The 22,358-nt window shown below is 31.7% G+C and overlaps 2 protein-coding genes across 2 annotated transcripts; both read right to left on the bottom strand.

The window, feature by feature from the left end:
* Positions 1-565: 565 nt before the first annotated feature.
* LOC101501764 (serine/threonine-protein kinase TOUSLED) lies at positions 566-8,811 on the bottom strand. Its single transcript, XM_004491088.4, has 17 exons — positions 8,402-8,811; positions 7,999-8,241; positions 7,465-7,554; positions 7,053-7,250; positions 6,604-6,654; positions 6,293-6,400; positions 5,243-5,287; positions 4,879-4,991; positions 4,731-4,797; positions 4,240-4,306; positions 3,554-3,648; positions 3,308-3,487; positions 2,924-3,134; positions 2,540-2,804; positions 2,304-2,358; positions 1,685-1,846; positions 566-1,242 (listed from the first exon to the last, which is right to left on the bottom strand). The coding sequence occupies exons 2-17, from the start codon at positions 8,218-8,220 to the stop codon at positions 1,147-1,149; spliced, it is 2,025 nt and encodes a 674-aa protein (XP_004491145.1). The 5' UTR covers positions 8,221-8,241; positions 8,402-8,811; the 3' UTR covers positions 566-1,146.
* Positions 8,812-13,019: 4,208 nt separating this feature from the next.
* Positions 13,020-17,411, bottom strand: LOC101500814 (uncharacterized). Its single transcript, XM_004491084.4, has 10 exons — positions 17,047-17,411; positions 16,379-16,496; positions 16,200-16,294; positions 15,953-16,084; positions 15,699-15,860; positions 14,943-15,113; positions 14,671-14,787; positions 14,318-14,428; positions 13,996-14,103; positions 13,020-13,830 (listed from the first exon to the last, which is right to left on the bottom strand). The coding sequence occupies exons 1-10, from the start codon at positions 17,317-17,319 to the stop codon at positions 13,390-13,392; spliced, it is 1,728 nt and encodes a 575-aa protein (XP_004491141.1). The 5' UTR covers positions 17,320-17,411; the 3' UTR covers positions 13,020-13,389.
* Between the last annotated feature and the right edge of the window lie 4,947 nt (positions 17,412-22,358).

Here is a 22,358-nt window from a genome sequence, read left to right as displayed (position 1 = left end):
CGAAAATATAGTTGTGTTCTTGAGTAAATTTTAGAAATTGAACTAAGTAAGAAAAAGTAGTCCTAGAAAGTTGAAGAGCCAATCAAGCTCGTAATGAAGTTAGAAAGGGTGTTGTGAAGAGGAGAGGATACTTTTGGCACTGTTGTTTTTAAAGGAAGGTATCTTAGCCAAAAGGGTGGTACATCTTTGCAAGAAACATATACCCATTGTTTAACAAGACTAATAAGCTAGCTTATTGCTTATTTGACTAACTTATAAAAACTAACTAAAGGAGATGAATTTTGTTAATTAATTAATCTCAATAGCTTATATTAAAGTGTTTTCTTGAGAAGCCATTTGAAATTTATAATTCATTAATTTTTCCTTAACTTTTTACCTTTACTATTTTGGTAAGGTTAATTGTAGCTTCCGGTATGTAATATGGCTTACTACTTTGTTGAAGGAAGTTTTGAAAATTTTGACTATGTACAGTTGCAATCAAGAAAGGAACTGAGGAACCCTAGATTTCAAACATTGGATCACTAAAATTGAACAAGCGCGGAACTAAAAAGAATACGGGGCCAAGTTGCAAACAACAAAATGTTTATATCATTATTTTATCACGGCCGTTTGATTGAAATACATCACATCCAATGGTTGAAAACTACTTTTGTACCAAGCACCACATATTAGGCCAAACCATCTATTGGGGTAGTTCATGGTAGATGTTGCCCATATGGTTAGTCCAATTTAACACAAACAAACCCTTAACCAAATTTTGTCTTTAAAACAACTCTCCACAAATTAAAAGAAAAAAGTAGCCAATCAATATGCAATAAAATCCTATAATGGTGGCAAGAAGATTATTAAAAAAAATCAAGAAAACCTTCTCTCACCTATACATCATGACCGTTTTAAGGTCACAAGTAAAACCAACTTGCCTTTTGCCACTCCAATATTTTGAACCAGAAGATAAATGTGTGAAGACAACAAGACTTCCTTTGAGAATGGGGAAACATCCTTTCTCTGCCTCATTTGAGATCAGAAAATCTTCACAGGCTATACAAAATTTGACATATATTCAGTGTCTGAAGTTTGATGATAAGTCCCCCCCATATGCTTTATTTTGGTGGGGTGAGGGTAACAAAGCCATGTCAATGAACATCACTACTTCTTTAAGTAAGTGAGATATGGATCTTGAGCTATGGTTAATACATCTGGTCTCTCGCCCTGGTTATATGTTAGACACCGCCGAATAAATTCCTGACACATTAGAGATAATTGTCAAGTTTCATAGTAAGAATTACAGATAGTAGGTACTATATTTTTTTGGAGTTAGCACCATTAAAGTGAGGAGTGCTCTTTAACAAATACAATGCAGAATTATAATTATTGATTCGAAATCAACGGCTGAGACTTTAACTACTTCATAGTTTGTTACATACATAGATGTATTTTATGACAATATTTCAAACACTACATCTTTTTAAGCTAAATTTAAAAAATGAACACCAAACTAAGGATGGAATAAATTATAAATTGTGCTTGGGCAGGGAATAAAGTTGATTTTTTGTGCAACAAATATAACCTACAACAAGCAAAGATTGTATCCACCACTGAATAATAAAATAATATAAATAAATGAAAGATGGCCAGAGAACAATTAGCCACAGGGAGTAATCATCGAAAAAAGGACTCAACTAACCTTTGCCTCATTAGAAACGGTAGGTTTAGGGGGAAATTCGACCTTGCGTGCCTTAATAATTGTGTCTTCACGAAGTATTCTCTCTTGTGTTTGGTCATGTCCGAAAGGACGCCTGCCAAAGAGCATTTGGTAGAACAGAATACCAGCAGACCAGACATCAACCTGTTTTTCCACAAGTTAGAGTAATCACGTTAGATGATTATCCAATAGTCCGATTTGGATTAAACTAAATTAAGTGCTTTAAGCATAAACACTTCTCATACAAGTGTTTATATATAAGTCATTTCTATAATAAAAGATAAAATATAGTCAAATTATTTTCATGTAAGCTATTTTCATAAGTTATCCTAGAGACCTTGTGAAAATAAGCTGAAAATAGCTTATCGACACGTCATGAATTGTTTTTATAAGTTCTCCCAAATTGTCTCACAAGCGTTTTCAATAGATAAGCTCGAATAAGTCAATCTGACCAGACCCTTAGTTGTTTGCAACTTTGCACAATAACCATCATGACACGTGTTAAAGTGAAATATATCAGTGACTAACATGATTGTCAAATTGAGAATTGATCAAACACAAAAGAACAATCCATATATTCACAACATAGGAAATTATTGACCTTGGATGATATAAGAGGTGTTTTGCTGAGCTCAAAGCATTCAGGCGGCAAATACCTGCAAATCAAAAAAGAAAAGAAGGCGTAAAGAGGTTTTATTAAAGCAAATGTAGAAAAATCATGGAAACATGAAAGGAGTAACAAAGTTCAAGTATATTGAAGAGACTGAAGCTTAAAACCAACTAAATTTGAACCATTTCAAAACTTGAAATCCTACAACAATTATCTTCGTCACTTACCAATATGTTCCAGCCCCCTGAGATGTAAGCTCCATGCCCTGGGATCCCACATCATTCTCCACTATCTTGCTAAGACCAAAATCAGTTACTTTGGCAATACCAAGCTCATCAAACAAAACATTTCCCGGCTTTAAATCATAATGAATAATCTTCAGTGTTCTTTTATTCATGTAAATAAGGCCTTGAAAAATCTGAACTAAAATGACCCTAGCCTCCCTCTCAGGCAAAATAGGCGTTGCTTTAAGAACAGCATCAAGATCTTTCCCTGGTATAGCAAAGAAAGGAGTGGTAAACAAAACAAAAATCAAACAGGCAATATTTATAGTCTATGTTACAAAAGTCAATCAAATAATGATCTTCGTAAAACAGATGAGGTGCATATACCGCTGCAATACTCTAGAACAGTGCAGAATGTATTTGGATCAATCTCAAAGATGTCCCATAAACGAACAATGTGACGATGGACCAAGGTCTTGTGAATGTTATACTCCCGAATTGCATGTCTTATGTAACTTTGTTTCTTCTCTTCACTCCATTGAGCATTTAAACCATGAAGCTTGCAAGCGACGTATCTATGATCCACCAAGTCAAAAGCCTGCTGGAAATTTCTTACTTCAAATCACTGCAAAAAGGTATTTATTTACAATTGCCAATATAGGCAAAGGAAGTCTCTAGGATTCTGGTTTTACTAACTCAACCTTGTAAGGTATTTGCTAAAGTAATAATATAAATATGACAGTGATTACTATTGTACTATAAAATTTAGACCTTGTACACCTCGCTGAATCCTCCCTTTCCAAGAAGGTTTAGAAGGGCGTAGCGATGGTTTAGAATCTGAAAGTTGTTGAAACGCGAACCATCTTCATCCCGTATGCGTTTCATTTCACGAATTAGTCTTCCCTTCTCTAGTTCATAGCGATCCCTCTCTCGCAAAACAACTTCTTCTTCCTGAAAATTGGTCTTCCATTAGAAACATAGAGAGGAAATAGAATAATTGGAGAATTAGCAACTTACCCTTTTAATGCTGGCTAGTCGAGATTTATAGATTTCATCATGAATGAGAACATCTTCCAGTAATCCAGCCTCTGCATCGATTCCATCAGTCTTATCTTCAACCATAGAAAAGGCCAAAGCAAAACAAAACTCAAACCATTAGAAAGTGTGCAGAATAATGTGATACAAAATAGTCTATAGCAGTATCTGAAAGCTTGAAACAGATAATTATTGTGTCAATTAGCGATCTTTCTTTTCTATCTTAACTCTCTGGGTTCCTACAGGGAGCCCTGGTAATCCAGATTTCACTCAGGACGAACTAAAGTTTGGCCAAGGTTGTTTTAGCCAGGATTCGAACTCGGTTTCTTCTAAAGGAGTTGTCCTTAACTACAACTCATCAGCCACTTGAGTTAAATCACTTGGTTGTCAATCAGCCATCCTAAGGATCATATGGTCATTCATGAATTGAAAAAATATCAGGGTAATAGAGAAATAGTGAAGGCTATAAGTCGATCCAAACAAATTACATAATGCGGAGGTTTATTAAGATCCATGGTATATATGTTAATAATGACAATTGGTATAAACTAAGAATAAAGGAGGAGGGAAAGTGAAAACGGCTAGTGTCGCTTGTGCCGTTCACTCAACCCCTCTTCTCTAAGTTTAGGAAGACAAATGCTAAAATAAAAAAGGAAACCGACTGTTACCAGATTGTTTTTTCTTAAATAACTTGCGCTGCCGCTCAATTGCCTCCTTTGTTTCTAGCAGTTGTTTCTGTAAAACATAAATCAAGAGATAAAGGAATTTGTGTTCTAAGTTGTTAGTTGTTACCAATGCAAACTGCTGCCAGATCACAGGAAATGGTTTCAATTGCAAAACAACTACCAAACAGAAGTTATATACCACGAGCAAATGCTCAATATAACTGAAAACGAGAACGCTTGGAAGTCCCAAAACAGCATCCTTATAAATGTATTTAGTCATGAATCCAACAAAAGTTAAAAAGGCCCAAGTTTGATAATATTTACAATTTAAGATCTTTAATAAGAGGCAATAAAAACGGGTATCACATTCATCATCATACTTGCAAATACCATTAGTGCATGATAAACTCAATAACAGAAAATAAATAAATTAACAGCCCGGCACAAAAATCCAAAAGGTAAAATAAGAAGGGGGAGAAAGAAATTAAACGTACAAGCTGGGCATTCAGATCCTTTAACGCCTGACCATCTTCCCAGGTCTCAGATAAGACAGTTCCAGCTCTAAAATTCATAATCAAACCAATAAGAAAACCCAAATAAAAATATTATATAAAAATTAATGTCACGATGCTCCACCTATACCTGATTACACCAACATTTCCAAGTCTCAACGAGTCTTGTCGTACTTTTAGCCTTGCTTCTTGTCTCTCAGCCTTTGAAACTGATATCAGCAAATCAGATATTATTTTTGTTCTCTGCAAAATACACGTAACAAATGTGAATATGCTAGCTTAAGTTCTTAACTTATATTTTATGCATGGGGGACGGCAGCAGCGAGCCTATAACAAGAACTTTTCTAAGATTCAGTGTATTGCACTGCACAAAAGAATCCATGGCTTTATAGTTTAAATAACATGTATAACAATAGGAGTACCTATCTTGATAGACTCAAGAAGGAAACTTTAACCACAATTATTGTGCAATCAGAATCTGAAAATAATCAAACCTTAGGCTTCATTTGCTGTTCAAGATCTCTCAGTTCCTTCAGTTCCTACACGTACCAGAATCAAACATTAAAAAACAGAAAATCATCACATTAATTTCAACCACTGTCAATTCCATTACCTTCAATACCTATTAACAATTTACAATTTCAAAAAAACAAACATATTTACAATTCACAATAAATTCCATGTTGTTTTGTCCTCAAAATGGTGAGTTTTGCTCAAATAGCGTTATAAAAATAATACAATTTGAATAACACAATTTGGGAGTTTCACTGGCATTTGTTGACCGGCCGCAGCAGACCTGGTTTGGAATTGTGACGCCAATGGTAAAAGACATGAACTGTTCAATTTTTCGCAATTTCTTCCTAAAAAACATGTATGTAGAAAGCCATTTCAGAGCAGTGTTATCAATTGTGGATTGCGGAAAATAGTGGTTTGTTCAAATTCCGCTATACTACAGTGCTAAAGTGCCACAATAATCGATATTTGACAACACTTTATGCTAAATAGTGTATTGTGTAACAATAGCAATTTGTTCAAAATCCGCTACGCTATAGCGCCGCTGTTTGACTGCTGTTATAGAGCACAATCAAGGCATAAAAAAACAATAATTTAAATGTTTTTTTTTTCTTGAAAAGCCTGCTAGGAAAGGTAGAATGATAGGTTTCCATATGGAAAAACGTTAGAGATAGGAAGACATATGGTGAGTGAAAAAAACAAGTGTGTTGGATTAATACAAACTGCCCAGTTGCACCTCCTATAGAAAATAAAATGTAAATTATTGTCATTTTTCGAGTTTGGACTAAATTTCATTAAATCTGAGTTTATATATGGCATGTATGATTATTGTTAATAACAAATTAATTGCCATTTAGTTAAATTTGGAATAAAATAATTGTTGTAATTATTTTTTTTTTCCAGTTATAGGTGTCCCTTTTTAAAACTATTTATCAATTATCACGGTATCATATGGCTTCATACAATTCAAGATTCAGAAAACATCCTTCTAATTCCTAACTCTTCTTGCAATTTGACAATTATTCGTATACCTTTTCTAACTGTTGGCGAAGGTTCTGATGCTCAGAGGTTTCTAGCTTTGCTTTACGCAAGTCTTCCTCCAACACAGCAACTTTTGCACGTAAAGATGCATTCTCATCCTAATTCAATATAAAGATGGGAAAAAAAATTAAAGTCACAATAAGTTTTAAAGTATCGGCAATATCATTACGATCTGGTTGGGGGAAAGGAAAATTGAAAGAGGTCGTATCAAACTTCTATTAATTTACATATAAAGCCACATATTCTTTTAGTTACCATAATAAAATATACACGTGAAACTCGCAAAAATTAGAAGTCGTACCTCTAATGAAGCACTATTATCATTATGAAACTGATCTCTGAGTCTACCATCCTGCAAATAATTATGAGCTTTATAACGAACAATGAAGGAGTACAACATAAATGGAAAAAGGAAATATTACAATTGCATAACCCTCAGAGGTAAAAGAAGCAACTAGACCGCAATGCCAGATACACCTTGTCGTAACGAGAATATGGAGAAAATTAATAAGACATTGACTAGTGCTATAGGCAACCATTCAAAAAAAAAAAGCACTGATAAAAAGGCACCCAAGACATTGAGCATTCGAATCAGATAAAGATGTCAGAGTTGCAATTATGCTTGCAAAAATGTGTAGGGTATAGGTTCAATTTCCAATTAAAAATAAAAGTTTGCAAAAACTGATAGGTATGGATGATTGAAAAATGACACACAATAAAGAACCAAATATTTAATGGCAAGGAGCTTACTTTATTCTCAATCTGGCCATTTGAGGATGAAATTGTTGGGGGAGAAATTTGTGTTCTGGTCTGATCATTACTTTTGGAACCACGACCCCTACCTGAACCAGAACTCCCTCTTCCACGACCAGATTTCTTTCTATTTGCATCAACATTATTTTTTGTCTCCACGGCCTCCAAACTGGTTTGTCTTCCATCAGCAACAACCTGATATAGTGATAGTTTTTCAGTTGGAATGAAAACAACTACATGGCCAATTCTTGAAACAAAGAGTAACGGAACATTGCAACAACAAAGTATTTAAAAGGAAGCCAAACAGAAGCAACTTTTCCAACGAATTGCCGTCTCCTCAATAAGACACAACTATTCTATCACTATAGCAAAAGAGTCGAGTATACTGAGCCACCAAATGAAAACAAACCTCAACACGTTCAAAAACATCAGCATTATCATCTTCTTGAAGTTTAAGGCGCTTCCGCGTGTTGGCTTGAATCAAGAATTCGCCACCATTCTAGAACAAAAATACGAAGTTAATGACAATCTATCAATTCAATCCATCAAAATATTATCCATATATTCAACAATCAAATACTCGCACAAAATACATATCTTGTCAACAAAATAACATAAACAATGAAATGAACACACAAAAATACCACATATATTTATTATATCAACAAAAACATAATCAAATAAATAAACCATCAATCAACCAACAAAAAAAAAAAAAAATCGCCACAACCAGCTACTAGATCAACATTGAAAATTCCTATCACTACAACCAAATAACTAATAAGTATAACAAAAAGAACCCTCATAAACAGATCAAAACATTCAAACGTGATTAATTTTAAAAATAAATATTGATCATATTACGAAAAAAGTTGTAACAAACACACTCTCATACACTCAAAGCACCAAACCCATCTTGCAGATAAAAATGATTAAGACTTACATCATCATCAGAATCACTGGAACTGCAAGGTTCAACCAACTCTTCAGCTGGTCCACTGTATTTCCCAGCTGAAGAAACAGAGGACCAACCTTGTTGCTGGGAAGCAGCAGAGGAAGCTTTTCCAACCATTCGAGCTTCCAACTTAGCAATCTTTGTAGGCAAAGACTGATCCGATTGGTTGGAAGAGTTTGACGAAAAATGAACCAACATGTCATCCGACATTGTTGCTTCTGTAACTGCAAACTGTTTTTCACAAACAAAAAAATGGTTACAAATAAAAAATCATTCAAATTTCAAACACAAAACACAATAATAACCACATAAAATTCGACCCTTTTGAAAAAAAAAAATCATTTATTAGATGAGAAAAAAAAACGAGTTGATGAGTTGAAATTGGACATACACATTCGGTGATCAAAGAGCAAAAGGTGGTAATTTTGGGTAGACCCACGTAAAGAAATGGGGATTTATGAAAAGGGGAATTTGTAGAAACAGTTGAAGAAATTAAAAGGTAAAAAAAAAAAATTAAGATGGGGTGTGTGAGTGATTGTGATGGGAAGCAACAAAAAAATGGGGAAATTTTGAGAATTTTGAGTATATTTTGGGTGAAAAACTCAGAGAATTATTAATGGATTGAAAAGAGAGAATCTAGGGTTTTTGAGTTTGGTTAAGAGTGGTTTTGAGAATCAAAATCTTAGGAGGGAAGATTGATTGATTATATTGGGGATGTGAGAGAATGAATGAAGCATTACTTCAAACAAATGAGTAATATAATAATAAAGCTGTTTTTTATTTATTTATTTTCATGTGTGAGCTTTGTGTGTATGTTTTGTGTTTACTGAAATTACTGTGGGTTTGTTTGTTTATAGGAAAGTTTCTAGTAGGGAAATTTGGAAATGAGTTGGTTGATTGACACTATCGTAAATATACACCGTTTGATCTTTATCCAATGATCTATATTGTGGTGATGAATTTTAGATTTATTTTGCAAGTTATAATATTTATGGTTTTTAGTTAAAAATAATATTGGCCGTTTGATTAAAAATCAACGATTGTGATGTTTGATTACGTGCATGCATGGATCTCTTGATTTTTAGTAGAATGGTAAATTATAAAATGAGGTTTACACGTGTTAATGTAGAGTATGTTAGTATTTGTTGATTAATTATCAGTGATATTTTGACGAATATAGTTTTTTTAACATATAAGTTTTGATGGAAATGGGCCTCTAAATTGGATCTATTAAAATTTGATAATCTTTCATTTTTATAGTAAAAAAAAATATAGTTAAATGGAAAGAGGAAAGTTTTTCCCACTTCATAAATAAATGTACATATAAAATGAGATTTTAAGTAAAAAGGGAAAGTTAATGTTACGATTGTCACGGTTATAGCAATAGTTAGGTGATTGATAAGGAAAATTATTAATTTGATTAATGAAATTGGGCATTTGGATATATGAATTTCGCGGTGGATGTAAATCTCTTGATTTGAATAGACTTATGATTTATGAGATAGTGAGTAAGGGTGAGAATAGGTTGAGCTCAGTTAGGTTTTGTTAAGTCCGAGTCTGACATGTCAACAAATTCAAGGTCTAAGTCTAACCTGCAGTTTGTCATATGCATATTTTTTAGGTCTGAGTCTGGTATTGATAAAAGTCTAATATGACATGTTAACCTACTTAAAAGCATATTTCATTTTAATATTTTTGAATAGGTAATCAAACATATCTTTTAATGAATTAATATGACAATTAAATTTTATTTTGATATTTAACATCACATTTTGAAAAATATAACTTTATATACGTCATACTTAAATTATATTTTATAATAATACATTTAAATATGTCAAACTAAATGATGTTAATATGCGTAAATTAATAAAAGTTAAATATATAACAAAAAAGATCAAAATTTAATATAATAATTAATATAGTAAAAAAATATTATTTATATTTATTTAAATAGATCAGCTTATAAGGCTTAGTGACATGTAGTATGACATTTTTAACTAAATAGGTTTTTTTTAAAGTTTTTGTCTTATATGTTTAAGAAAAAAGTCTGGTCTGGTCTGGGTTTAGGGATGGGAATAGGCTAGGCCGTCCGACAGGGGCCTATGGCCTGGCCTACTTATGGTCTGGCCTGATCTGGCCTGTTTAATAAAAAGGTCAGGCTCAGGCTGTTTTTAAAGCCTATTTATGTAAATAGGTCAGGCTCAGACTTGTAAAAAAGCCTATTAGGCATGACAGGCCGGCCTATATATATTTTATATGTTTTCCATTCTCTATTTTTTCTTCTTCTAATTTCCATTGCACTCACTCCAACAAACATGTATGAAAACAATATATTTTTTTTATAAAAATCGATATTATTTATTTGTTACTTTTTATTTTATAAAAATCAATACTATTTATTTGTTATCTTTATATATATATTATTAGTATATAAATTTAGAAACCCTAATTGTTTATTATTACTGAATATGAGTTTGTTTGAGAGGTAATATTCCGAGTTGTTTGAGAGGATTTGTTTAGAGGTAATATTCTGAGTTGTTTGAGAGATAATAATAGGTGCGTTTGTTTCAATAAAAACTTTATTCTTTTAAACCAAAAACTATTTTTTAGGGTTTAAAAGGTATTTGTTTCATATTTAAAAAAAATTATTTTGTTAGAAAAATCATTTTTTTATTTAATATATATATACATATACACATTAGTATTGGTATATGGAGAATCATATAAATCGATATGGGTAGAGCATCATGTAGCTATAGATAATTGTTTATTTATTACCTTTATATATATCTATATATATATTTATTAAATATGATGTTGCACGAGATGATTTATTTGAGAGGTAATAATCTGAGTTTGTTTGAGACCATTCGTGAGAGATAATAATGGGTGCGTTTGTTTTAATAAAAAATTTATTCTTTTAAACCAAAAATCATTTTTTAGGGTTTAAAGGGTATTTGTTTCATATTTTTTTAAATTATTTTGTTAAAAAAATTATTTTTAATGTGAATAAGGCTTTTAAAGAGGCTTACAGGTCAGACCATGATAGGCCGTAGGCCAGGCTCAGGCCGAAAAAAAAAAGCCTATCATAGGCCGTAGACCAGGCTTAGACCTCAAAAATTCATCGTAGGCCAGGCTCAGGCCTTTCAAAGTCTGGCCTGGCCTAGCCTATTCCCACCCCTAGGTTTGACGTAGGCTAGTAGTAGGTCACTGTCGGTCGGTCGGATTTATTTCCATCTCTAATAGCAATCCTCATTAGAAAGAACTCAATAAATTAAAAAACAAAAACTGGATCAATCTTTGTGAATGCATTTGAAAAAATGTGACAAATACTAATAAATTAGACTTGTGTAAGCAACCACTTGTTAAAGGCGCTTTAATGATTTTTGTCGAAGGGTGATTGTTTGGAGTTGATGGTATGGTAAAAGAAGGGGAAAGTTTATGTGAGTTATGTCATTTTGTTTCTTAATAGGGTTTGAGTCGTTAGGTCATTCTAAGATGGCTAGTACAGTTTAATCATTCTAAGGGGAAAGTTTATGTGAGTTATGCCATTTTGGTCAAATATGAATGTTGAAAGGGTTTGGGTTGAGGATGATCCTCTCTTTTTGTGTTTCGTCTTGTATTTGATTTAACTCATTTATGTGTTTAGTGTCATTTTGAGGTTATTTTTAAAAACAAAAAACACGGTGCCAAATAGCAAAGTGCAGATAAATAATCATGGAAATGAAATAAGTTGGATGAAATGAATAATTGTCATAGATATAATTTATATGATTAAAAAAATATAGAAGTTTAAATAAGAATTTGCACTCTAATATACCTACAATACTGAATAAAACTTAATATTAGACAGAGAAAAGTCAATAAGAAAAAAATTATGTTGTGGAGACGAGAGAACTATGGTGAATAAGTGATTAGATAAGAGAAGATAAAATATAAAATACAATGCTTACAAAGTAACAATAGGTAACCTCATTAAAAAAACGATATGATATATTGCCTTTATTTGATATTGATCACACTTTATGATTGTCAGTTTTAGATATATGTTGCAAAGTTATATTTTCAATCATTCGATTAAAGATCAAAAGACTAAAATTGTATGAATGTGTGGATCTCTTGACTACAAATAATCTATGTCTTAAAATTTTGAGACTGGTGTAGAATGATCAATAGTACAATTAGGTGTCACATATCAATTTACTATGAGTTATTTGAATGTGGTGTGAGACCTTAATTAAATAGAAAAAGAAAAAAAAAGTTTTTTTCAATTCTCTTATGTTGTACTCTAGTGGTACCACTATTGAGGCATGAGTGTGGGTGTGTGAGTTCGAACCCACATACATTTGTTGAGCAAAGAATAACTTACATTAATATTTATGGAAAAAATTTAAATGTAAAACTTTGCCAATATCTCAACTCATCTATTTTGTCTCTTCTACACGTCTTGTTATGACTTTCTCTATCTTGTTGTATCTTCTCTATGTCCTTCCTTTTTCAAGATCTACAAAATCTCCATCACTACTCCTAGATTAGGAGAATGTTTCATCTCCAGTGAGTCAAAGTTTGGTAAGAGAGACATGTCAAATCAATGTTGCTCGAACACGAATGGACAGACGAGTTGCGAGTGGCAATTTATCTTCCTCCATGCACATCCATGTGTTTTTTCTCCATATGAAACTGAATGATAATTCTCCAATCATCCCTTCAATAATCCCTAGCTTTTGTTCGTGTTTTTGTCGGTTTATAACAAAGCATGAAGTTGGTCCAATTTTACCATTTCAAACTTGATACACATCATTTGTCTAAGCTGATTGGGTTAGGTTGCACTAAAAAAATCAGGTTTCAAGCTCAACTCATTATCAACCCTAACTTCTAACATCAAAGTAGTGCCTGTGTTTGTTGAATTAGGTTGCATTAAAAGAAAATCAAGGTTTCAAAATCAACTCAATCAACCCTAACTTCAAATATCAAAGTGGTACCCAGGAGAGAAGTGCATTCCACGATTAAACATTAAAACATGTAAAATTGGTTAAATAAATTGTAATAATTGTAACATTAATCTTTACTTGGAAGATGGACAAACACTTTTAATTTAACAATGAAGTTTTGGGGGACACACCTCCCCTCCAAGTTCAAAGAAGTATAACAAATAAAGTACAAAGAATAAATAACAAAGAAACATGAATATGAGTTCAAAAACTAAAAAATAAGGGTGACTCTGTTGGTTAAGCATGTGTTTGATTTAGCGGGGGCCACAATGCAAAGGTGGGTTCCTTTTGATGCTACATTTTGTAGCTTCTGCATTTCCATTGCGAAATGCAGCCAAATGTGCGGTGGCGGTGAGTTTAACTTGTTTCCAATCATACACTAAATCTACCATCTGTTGTAAATTCTCTCAAAACCATCACTACTCGCGTTGCCAAACCTTGAAGCTGAGTATCTGTGATGAAAAGACCTGGCTGATCCTCCAGAATTTGGGGTTCCATCATAATCATGATCATTCCTCATCTTAAAAGACTTAGAACTGAGACTACCATTATTAAAAAAGTGATTTTTAGTATGTGGTGATACTGGAGATCGCCAAATTTCCCTTTTGGAATTTGAAGTAGAGAATTCACCAGGATGCTCTGTCATCCAACCACCTTTATACTTTGACTTCTTTGGTGTTTTAATGTCACTTTCTTCTTCATGAGGTCTTATCTTTTTACTAGCCTCGCCACTCTCATGTGGAGCAGACCTATATCCCATGTAGCTATTCTCTTTCTGAAATCTTGGGGTTTCTGTACTTGATAATTTATGTTTCCTGTTGCCTACCTGAGGAGGTGGACGCAGCGGACAAGAATCGACTTATTTAGTTATTCTAAAAGAAACTGAAAGACGATAAAAGTATTATCTGGCTAGAAAGCATAAAACCAATAGTAATAGATAATAGCAAACAGCTAAGATAATTTAAGCAACTTTAAGACATCCAATATGCACCTTAACAGAACTTGAGCATTCTCGAGAAAAATGTCCTTCTTCACCGCACCTATAGCATGAACTAGGTGTGGCTGGATCAGTGGTCTCAGGTTGCCACCTTGAATTTGTCTGCATCAATAGATCCTCGTAAATTGGAATTTCATTTGCTTTGTCAAGTCAAAGTTTTTGAATGGTTTATAAATAAAAAGCAAACCAAATTACCCTTGGAAAGAAAGAGCCAGGCAGAAAGGATGGTCTAGATTACGGAGGGAAATAACCAATGACAGAAAAGATAAATAGATAGAATTATATTACAATCTAATAGACATATATTGAAAATTACCTTAACAGAACTTGAGCACTCTCGGGCAAAATGTCCTTTTTCCCCGCACTTGTAGCATGAACTAGGAGTGGCTGCATTGGTGGTGTTCTCAGTTTGCAACCTTGAACATGCCTGCACCAGTTGATCTTCATAATTATGCATACTCAAAAATTAATTTAAAAAACATAATTATGTGTCCAGTCTAAGTTTTTAAAACAGTTTAGTGGCCTTACTCCCAGTAGACAAAAAGATTAAATTGATAGAAACGCAAACCTAACTACTTTTAGAAAGAAAAAGTTGCGCATAATGTGTTGTCATGATTTAAAAAAAGAAGAAAATATCGTATATGGTCGATAGACCATTAAAAGACTTACCAAACCAATATGACCCATTTGACCACATTTGTAGCAAGAAAATTCGTTTGGTGTAGCATCTGTTGTGTTGACACAGCATAAGTGGCCAAAATTCTTGCAGACATAGCATTGAATTTCCTATTCAATAAGAGGGAAAAGTAAACAATCGTCAACCAAACACTCCATAATCCATATCTGATGTACCCATTAATATCCAAGTGAATTAAACCAAAAACCTTTTGCTAAAAAAGAAAAAGAGGAAAAAGAAGCCGAAAGAGATGGATGACAACAACCTTTAGATCATCCTGCGAATAATTATTTTTGCACAAAAACATATCATGCCCAGAATTCCCACATCTCAAGCATATTGTCAAGCTTTTAGAATTAGAACCCCAAGTGTGCTTCTCTTGATCACAGTCTTTAGTCCGGTGACCAACTATCTTGCACTTAGAGCAATATCGTGCCTACAGAAAATCAAAGGAAATCTATAATTCTAGATAAACTGTAAACCATGATAAAACACTTTTAAGCACTGACAAACCAATATGACAGTCTATTAAACAGTTGTAATTTATTCTGCAGAAATTGGTAAGTTTCAATTTATAGACAGTTGGTTTCAACCAAAAAAACTACAATGTCGAACACGGAAATAGAAGTTTGTTTAAATTATGCTACGCTGTAGCATTAGCACGCCACAATATTTATAGCAATACAGCGCAGCGAAATTTGAACAAACCGTTATTTTCCGCAATTGACATGACTTATTTGAGAACACTATGCACTGAATCACATAGCGGAACAATAAAGGTTTGTTCAAAATCCGCTATTCTATAACACTATAGTGCCTCTATTTGACAGCACTAGATCAAACTCGAGACAATTGAGCCCAATAAATAAAATAGACCTGGCACCACAGACTCAGACAATAAATAAAAATAAGCATACACATGAGACACAGATCGATCAGACCTACGGCATATAGTCAGTAACTGTAGTATATATTGCTCCATCAAACAGAAAAAAGAATATGAGAAGCAAACCAGACATACCATGGTGCATTTTTTGACATTATGAATCAAACTGCCACATACAAAGCAAGGCTTCTTGCGTTTAGCAACTGTACAGTTGAAAGAAGCATGGCCTTCTTCACCGCAATTAAAGCATGTTCCCCAAACACTATCTGATGGAGGATCAAAATACCTCGGACCACGCTGATAGAACAAAAAATATACCCAAAGTAAGCCTTGGAGACAGCACAATAGCATTTTCAACATCACATTTCAGAATAAATATTTCAACTCACAAGCAGCTTACGCAGAACAACATTGTCATTAGTATCAACCACCCCTATTTCTGCTTCAACGGGCCCTACTTTCTCCGGGACTTCAATTGTCTCTACAGATTCCTTTTCTTCTTCATTTTCAACTATTGCAGCCTACATAAGACAACTTGTTGTTTCAAAAATAACAAAACAGACAATCCTAAATTTTAAACTATTTTTGGATAGAAAATTCATTATTTCAAGTTGAACAAGCCTAACAGAGACTAACATTAACAGTTTGAATCTCAGATTCAGGCTTTTTCTTTTTCTTCTTCTTTTTATGAGTCTTAATCTCCTCACTAATCGAGTCGGAACCAGTGACTCCTGTCAGTACATCCAATGCAATGTTAGCATAGCATTCTCAACATCACAGTTCAGAACAAATATTACAACTCATAAGCAGCTTACGCAGAACAACATTGTCGCTCGGATCAACCATGCCTGTTTCTGCTTCGCCATGTTGCTCTTTCTCTGGAGCTTTGATTTTCTCTACATCTTCCTTTTCTTCTTCTTCAACCTCAACAACCTACATAAAACACAATCCCAAATGTTCTAAAACTAATGTTGGCTAAATAATATATCATTTCAACTCTAATAATTGTCTTAAAACAAAATAATTTTAATCAGAATAAGCAATTAAGGTGTGTTTCAATCATATACCCTTCTAGTTATACAAACTGAGCTAGGCCAGTTTACATTGAAAACGACAGGTAACATGGAAAAAAAATTGTTGAAGACAACTCTGTTTGGATAAACAGAGTACTTAAATGTTTATAGCATAAACTATTTTATCATATAAGCAATTGTGTATAAGCTATTATTTATAACAAAAGATTAAAAAAAAAAATCTAAACTATTTTCATATAAGTTATAAACTATTTTCCTAAGCTATCATGAAGAGCTTGCCTAAGTAAGTTGAAAACAGATCATAAACCTTTTTTCATAAATTTCAAATAAGCTCGAGTAAGTAAATCCAAACAGAATCTAATAAAACTCAATTTTTATTGAAAATTAAGGGAACAAAAATCAAATTTTTAAAAACTAAACCTTCAATGAACAAGTAAAATGGGACCTACATTTACAGTTTCAATTTCAGACTCAAGCTTCTTCTTTTTCTTCTTCTTCTTCTTCTCCTTCAATTGAACTTTGGATGCGGCGATAACTGTTGGTACATTCAATACGGCGTCGTTTTGGGGATTTGTTGCACGACTGAGGAGCGCTTTTTGAACAATCTCGAGGCTGAGATCCTTGTTTGCTTCATCGTCGTCATCACTGATTAGTGTGATTGACGCATCCGCCGCATCCTCTTCGAGCTCTATCTTCTTTGCTGATTTCTTTTTGGTTCCCATTTTTTGTTCAATCTTTTCCTAAACCCTAACCCTAATTTTATGCTAATGGTTCCGTTCGGTTTCGTCTTTTTTGGGAAATGGTTGCAATTGTTTATTATTGTTATTGTTATTATTATTTATTATTTATAAAAAAATATGAGTGTAAAGATGGACAAAATCTTAACTATTTGATTTATCATATCTTATGTACCGTTTTTTAAAATCAATGATGATTATTTATTCTAATAAAATTAGAATATTATATTTTTATTTTTATAAATTATTATTTAAATTGTTTATCTCATATTTTTTAAATTAATGTATCTAGACTATAGATATAAAATGTTTTATAATGTTGAAAATTATAGTCACTCGTATGTATAATTTTTAAAAAAAATGGTTAGATTCAAATATTTTGTAGGTATAATATTATAGTTTTTATCTAATTATTTTCATAAATTTGCATAATTAGTTCTTCTATCATTAAAATTTCATTAAAATATATTTATTGTGTCCTCTCGCTTTGCGTACTATAGGTGAACTCAATTTTATGTTAACTCACTTCACATAAATGAGACATGATCAACACGGGTATAAAATAATATAAATGTATTAATTATTTGTATGTTATTAATTAAATTATAAAAATAAATAATTTTAAAATTTAAAACTAAAATTAGTAAAAGTTTTTATTTTACTGTTTTTCCTTCGCTGAATTACACTTAGCAATCAACCACGAGTTAAGTGAAATGAGTTATTTAATTTATATTCAACTAGTATAGCTGCTCTCCCTCCATCTCTCGGATTTTTTATCCATATATCCTTCTTTTGAATTTTTTACTTTAAAATGCTTTAGTTTAAAAAAAATATACAGAAATGCCTTACTTTTTTTTGCCTAATATACAAAAAATTGAAGGAAAAAGTACAGATTTTATTGGTTCAATTTAACTAATTTTATTTTATTAATATAATCTACTTTATTATTATTATTACTATTATTATTTTTATTAAATTTAGAATATTATAAAAGTTATTATTATTATTTATTAATGTATTTTATAACTGTTGTTATTATTATTATTGTTATTGTTATTATCATTGTTATTGTTATTGTTATTATTATTATTATTGTTATTATTATTATTATTATTTATAATATTATTAAATTTATTATTATTATTTTTCGTAATAGTATTTTGATTTTTTAAATATTTTAATTATTTTTAAATTATTCAAAAAATAATTAATAATAAATACAAATATTCTTTAAATGGCAAAAAAAAAAATTTGTCACAGTACAAGTCGCATCCCCAGTATGCGACCATCTGTTAAAATGAGAAAAAATCTCCTTCAGGAGGTCGCATCCCCAAATTGCGATAAGCAATTGGGGCAAAAAAGTAGGGCATTTCTGTATATTTTTTTTAAACTAGGGCATTTTGGGATAAATAATTCAAAAAAGGATATATGGATCAAAAACCCCATCTCTCGCCTTTTGATTTCTTTTGCTTCTCATCCATTAAAAAGATGTGATTTGGAATTATTTTTTGCCTTCAAAATATTTTCTACATCATTTTATTTTATTATTTAAATAAATAATTTATATATATATTTTGATTTTCCTTGTATTTTTTTGTAAGTTCGTCATCAGCGAACGACTTGTTTTGTCTATTGTCTTAGTGCTGGCGTTTTTTTATTTTCTATTTTGTGTGATGTTTGTGATTTAGATTAATAGATGGATTTGATCTATTATAGATTCATCTAATGACTTGGTTGTCAACACTACAAATCTGAATACATTAATAATTCAGTTACTTTGATTATGTCAAAACATTTGTAGCCATCTTTTGTTATATGCTATTAATTTGGATGTTGTGATATTGCTCGCAGATTCATCATTTTAGTTTTTTAGCGACTTTAAATTTGTATTATATTAGATCTACTCGTCCATTCGAATGAAAATATCATGTTACTAGAAGAAAAAAAAAGTTAAGTCTAAAATTAATCTTATACTCACTACGCCAAAAATGGTATTTTACAGCGTTTTTTTTTAAGCCATTTACAACATTTTTTTCAAAAAAAAAAACGCTGTAGAATCCAGCGCTGTAAAATGATACAACAACGCTCTTTAAAATAAAAAAGCGTTGTAAATCCCTTATAAAAACACGCTGTTTGTTGTACTAGTTTTACAGCGCTTTTTAAAAAAAGCGTTGTAATAGGTGCATTCCTTTATTTCAGTTAGATCTCTTTCTGGGATTATATCAACAATCTCCTTCATGAATTGCAATATATATGATCTGCAGTCTATGTTGTTAGTTTGACGAGAGCACTATAAAATAAAACATATAAGTCAATAAATATTTGTGCATTGATTGTTAATGAAATTTTAAAGGCATGTATTTCAAACCTTTATTGGAATCCATGTGATTTATTTGACTTTTGCTTCGACATTGTAACACCCATTTGAGCTCGGAAAACTTGTAAAGCACTATCAAATAAATGTGATTATTAGTATTAACAAACACATTATATATATATATATATATATATATATATATGTAAGAAATAAATGAATAAATGAATACAATACCTGAAGAGTGCGAAGAAATACGTAGGGTTCGTAGGGTTACAGTTTCGTTTAAGAAGGAACAACGAGAATGCGCAGAAATACGAACAGTTCGTATGACAGAGTAGGGTTCGCAATGAAAATAGTACATAATAATGTTTGTAGGGATAGTAACAAATATGAATATGGTTTGCAGTGGAGATGGTTAACAATATGGTTCGTAGGGACAGTAGTGTTCCCAATGAGAAGGACACTGAAGCGTAGTGAAGTTTATGTAATGAAGAGGAAACTGAAGGGTTTAATGTTATATATAAAATCATATTACAACGTTCTTAAAAAAAAAATAATGAGGTCTTTTACAGCGCTCTTTAAAAAAGCGCTATAATAGGCTTTTAAAAAATAAAATAAGGATGTCTTTTACAGCGCTTTTTTAAAGAGCACTGTAAAAGACCACCTTATTTTATTTTTTTTAAAGCCTATTGCATCGCTTTTTTAAAGAACGCTGTAAAAGGTCTCCTTATTTTATTTTTTAAAAGCCTATTACAGGCTTTTTTAAAGAGCGTTGTAAAATACCTCCTTATTTTATTTTTTAAAAGCCTATTACAGCGCTTTTTTAAAAGCCTTTTAAAGCGCTTGTTCAAAAGCGCTGTAAAAGACCTCTTATTTTATTTTTTAAAAGTCTTTTACAGCGCTTTTCCAAAAAGCGCTATAATAGGTTCTTTAATTATGTGAAAGCGCAAGCCTTTTACAGCGCTTGTCAAGCGCTGTTGTATTCTCCGTTATTTTTAAAATATCATACAACAGCGCTTATATTTAATAAGCGCTATAAAAGGCGCGCTATAAAATGTCATTTTTGGCGTAGTGACTACGTGATTATAAGATTGAATTCATGTAAAATATAAATGTAAAAAAACTTTATACTATCAATTAATCACAATCAATATATCATTAGATATGTTAGACATTTACCGTAACTACAAACAAAAGTCATGTTAATTTTGTGATGTGACAACGGTGTAAAAAAAAAAAACTTATAATGCATGACAATTAAACTCATTATTATTATTATTATGCATATTGACTAATATTGTTTTGAATGCATGTATTGAACCTCAATATATAGCATTAACTATTACCGAAAACCATTGTAAATCAATATTATTATATCACTCTTATGTAACTACTTAGAGAATACCTATATGTGGAGATATGTTTTCTTACTAGGGGTGGGAAGTTATGTCGATAAGGTTGGATATAAGTTGTGATTGATTATAACTAGCGTATGTAATTTTTTGTAAGCCTCTATCAAGTTTATTGTTTGATCTGATCACAATACTATTCCTTTTAGATGTATTAATGTATTATATTTAAAAAAGTATTTGTCTTTTAAATAGCGAGACATACTCTAAATGAGAATTGCTCTTGGTTAGGAATGCTCATAGAGATGATAAGATGTACAAACCTTTGAAAACATAGATGACACAAAGCTTTGCATGGAAGACCTTGAAAAAATATTAAAAAGAAAAAACCACTTAGGGACAAAAACCTGTCAATTACAAAGAGTTTAGAGATAAATGGATCAAAGCTTAGAAGCATGAATACTTATTTCCATACACAAGTAAAGAAGTGGAATATAAATAAGGTCAATTGAATCAACTTTCTTTTGAGTAGTCTGTGTGCAAATGTTTAAACTATTAGAAATTATAAAGTATTTTAAAAGTATCTTCTACAAACAAACAAAAAAACAATAGTGAAAGATAGTTAATACATAAAACAATTAAATGGGGTTTAAATAGACTAAACAAATCACTATAACTTGCAATAAAACAATTAAACGGGGTTTGTCGTAATTGTACCTTATTTAAAACTAACATTAAAAAACATATATGTTTATTTAGTATTTGATATGAGAAAACTCATGAGATGTATAGACAAATTATTGAATTTGAGGTTATTTAGAAGCAAATGAATTTTAAGTTTGGACGTGATGTTAAAGGACATTCTTTTTTTTACATATCAAGACAAAATTAATGTTTAATGCACTTTTTTTTACAAAATCAATATTATCTTTTAATTATCATATTCTCAAAAATTATTTTTGTATGATAAATAAAATAAAAACAAGGTAAAAAATGTTGATAATATTAAATACATGTTACAACAAGCTTGAAACAAAAATAGAGTATAACATAATATTGGTAGTTATAGTTTTCACTACGCGAAAAAACGGCTTTTACAGCGCTTTTTTTAAGCCATTTACAGCGCTTTTTCAAAAAAATAAGCGCTGTGGAAACGGGCGCTGTAAATGATACAACAGCGCTTCTATAAAAGCGCTATAAAACATGTAAATACAACGCGCGCTTGTTATGCACATTTTACAGCGCTTCTTCACAAAAAGCGCTGTAATATGCACCCCGTCATATGAGTTATGGGTGTGCATATTACAGCGCTTTCTCACAAAAGCGCTGTAATATGCCCACCCATAATTTCATATATG

The sequence above is a fragment of the Cicer arietinum genome, chromosome 2 (assembly GCF_000331145.2).
Source record: "Cicer arietinum cultivar CDC Frontier isolate Library 1 chromosome 2, Cicar.CDCFrontier_v2.0, whole genome shotgun sequence".
In the NCBI taxonomy this organism is placed as follows: Eukaryota; Viridiplantae; Streptophyta; class Magnoliopsida; order Fabales; family Fabaceae; genus Cicer; species Cicer arietinum.
This window is presented reverse-complemented; position numbering and strand designations above follow the sequence as displayed.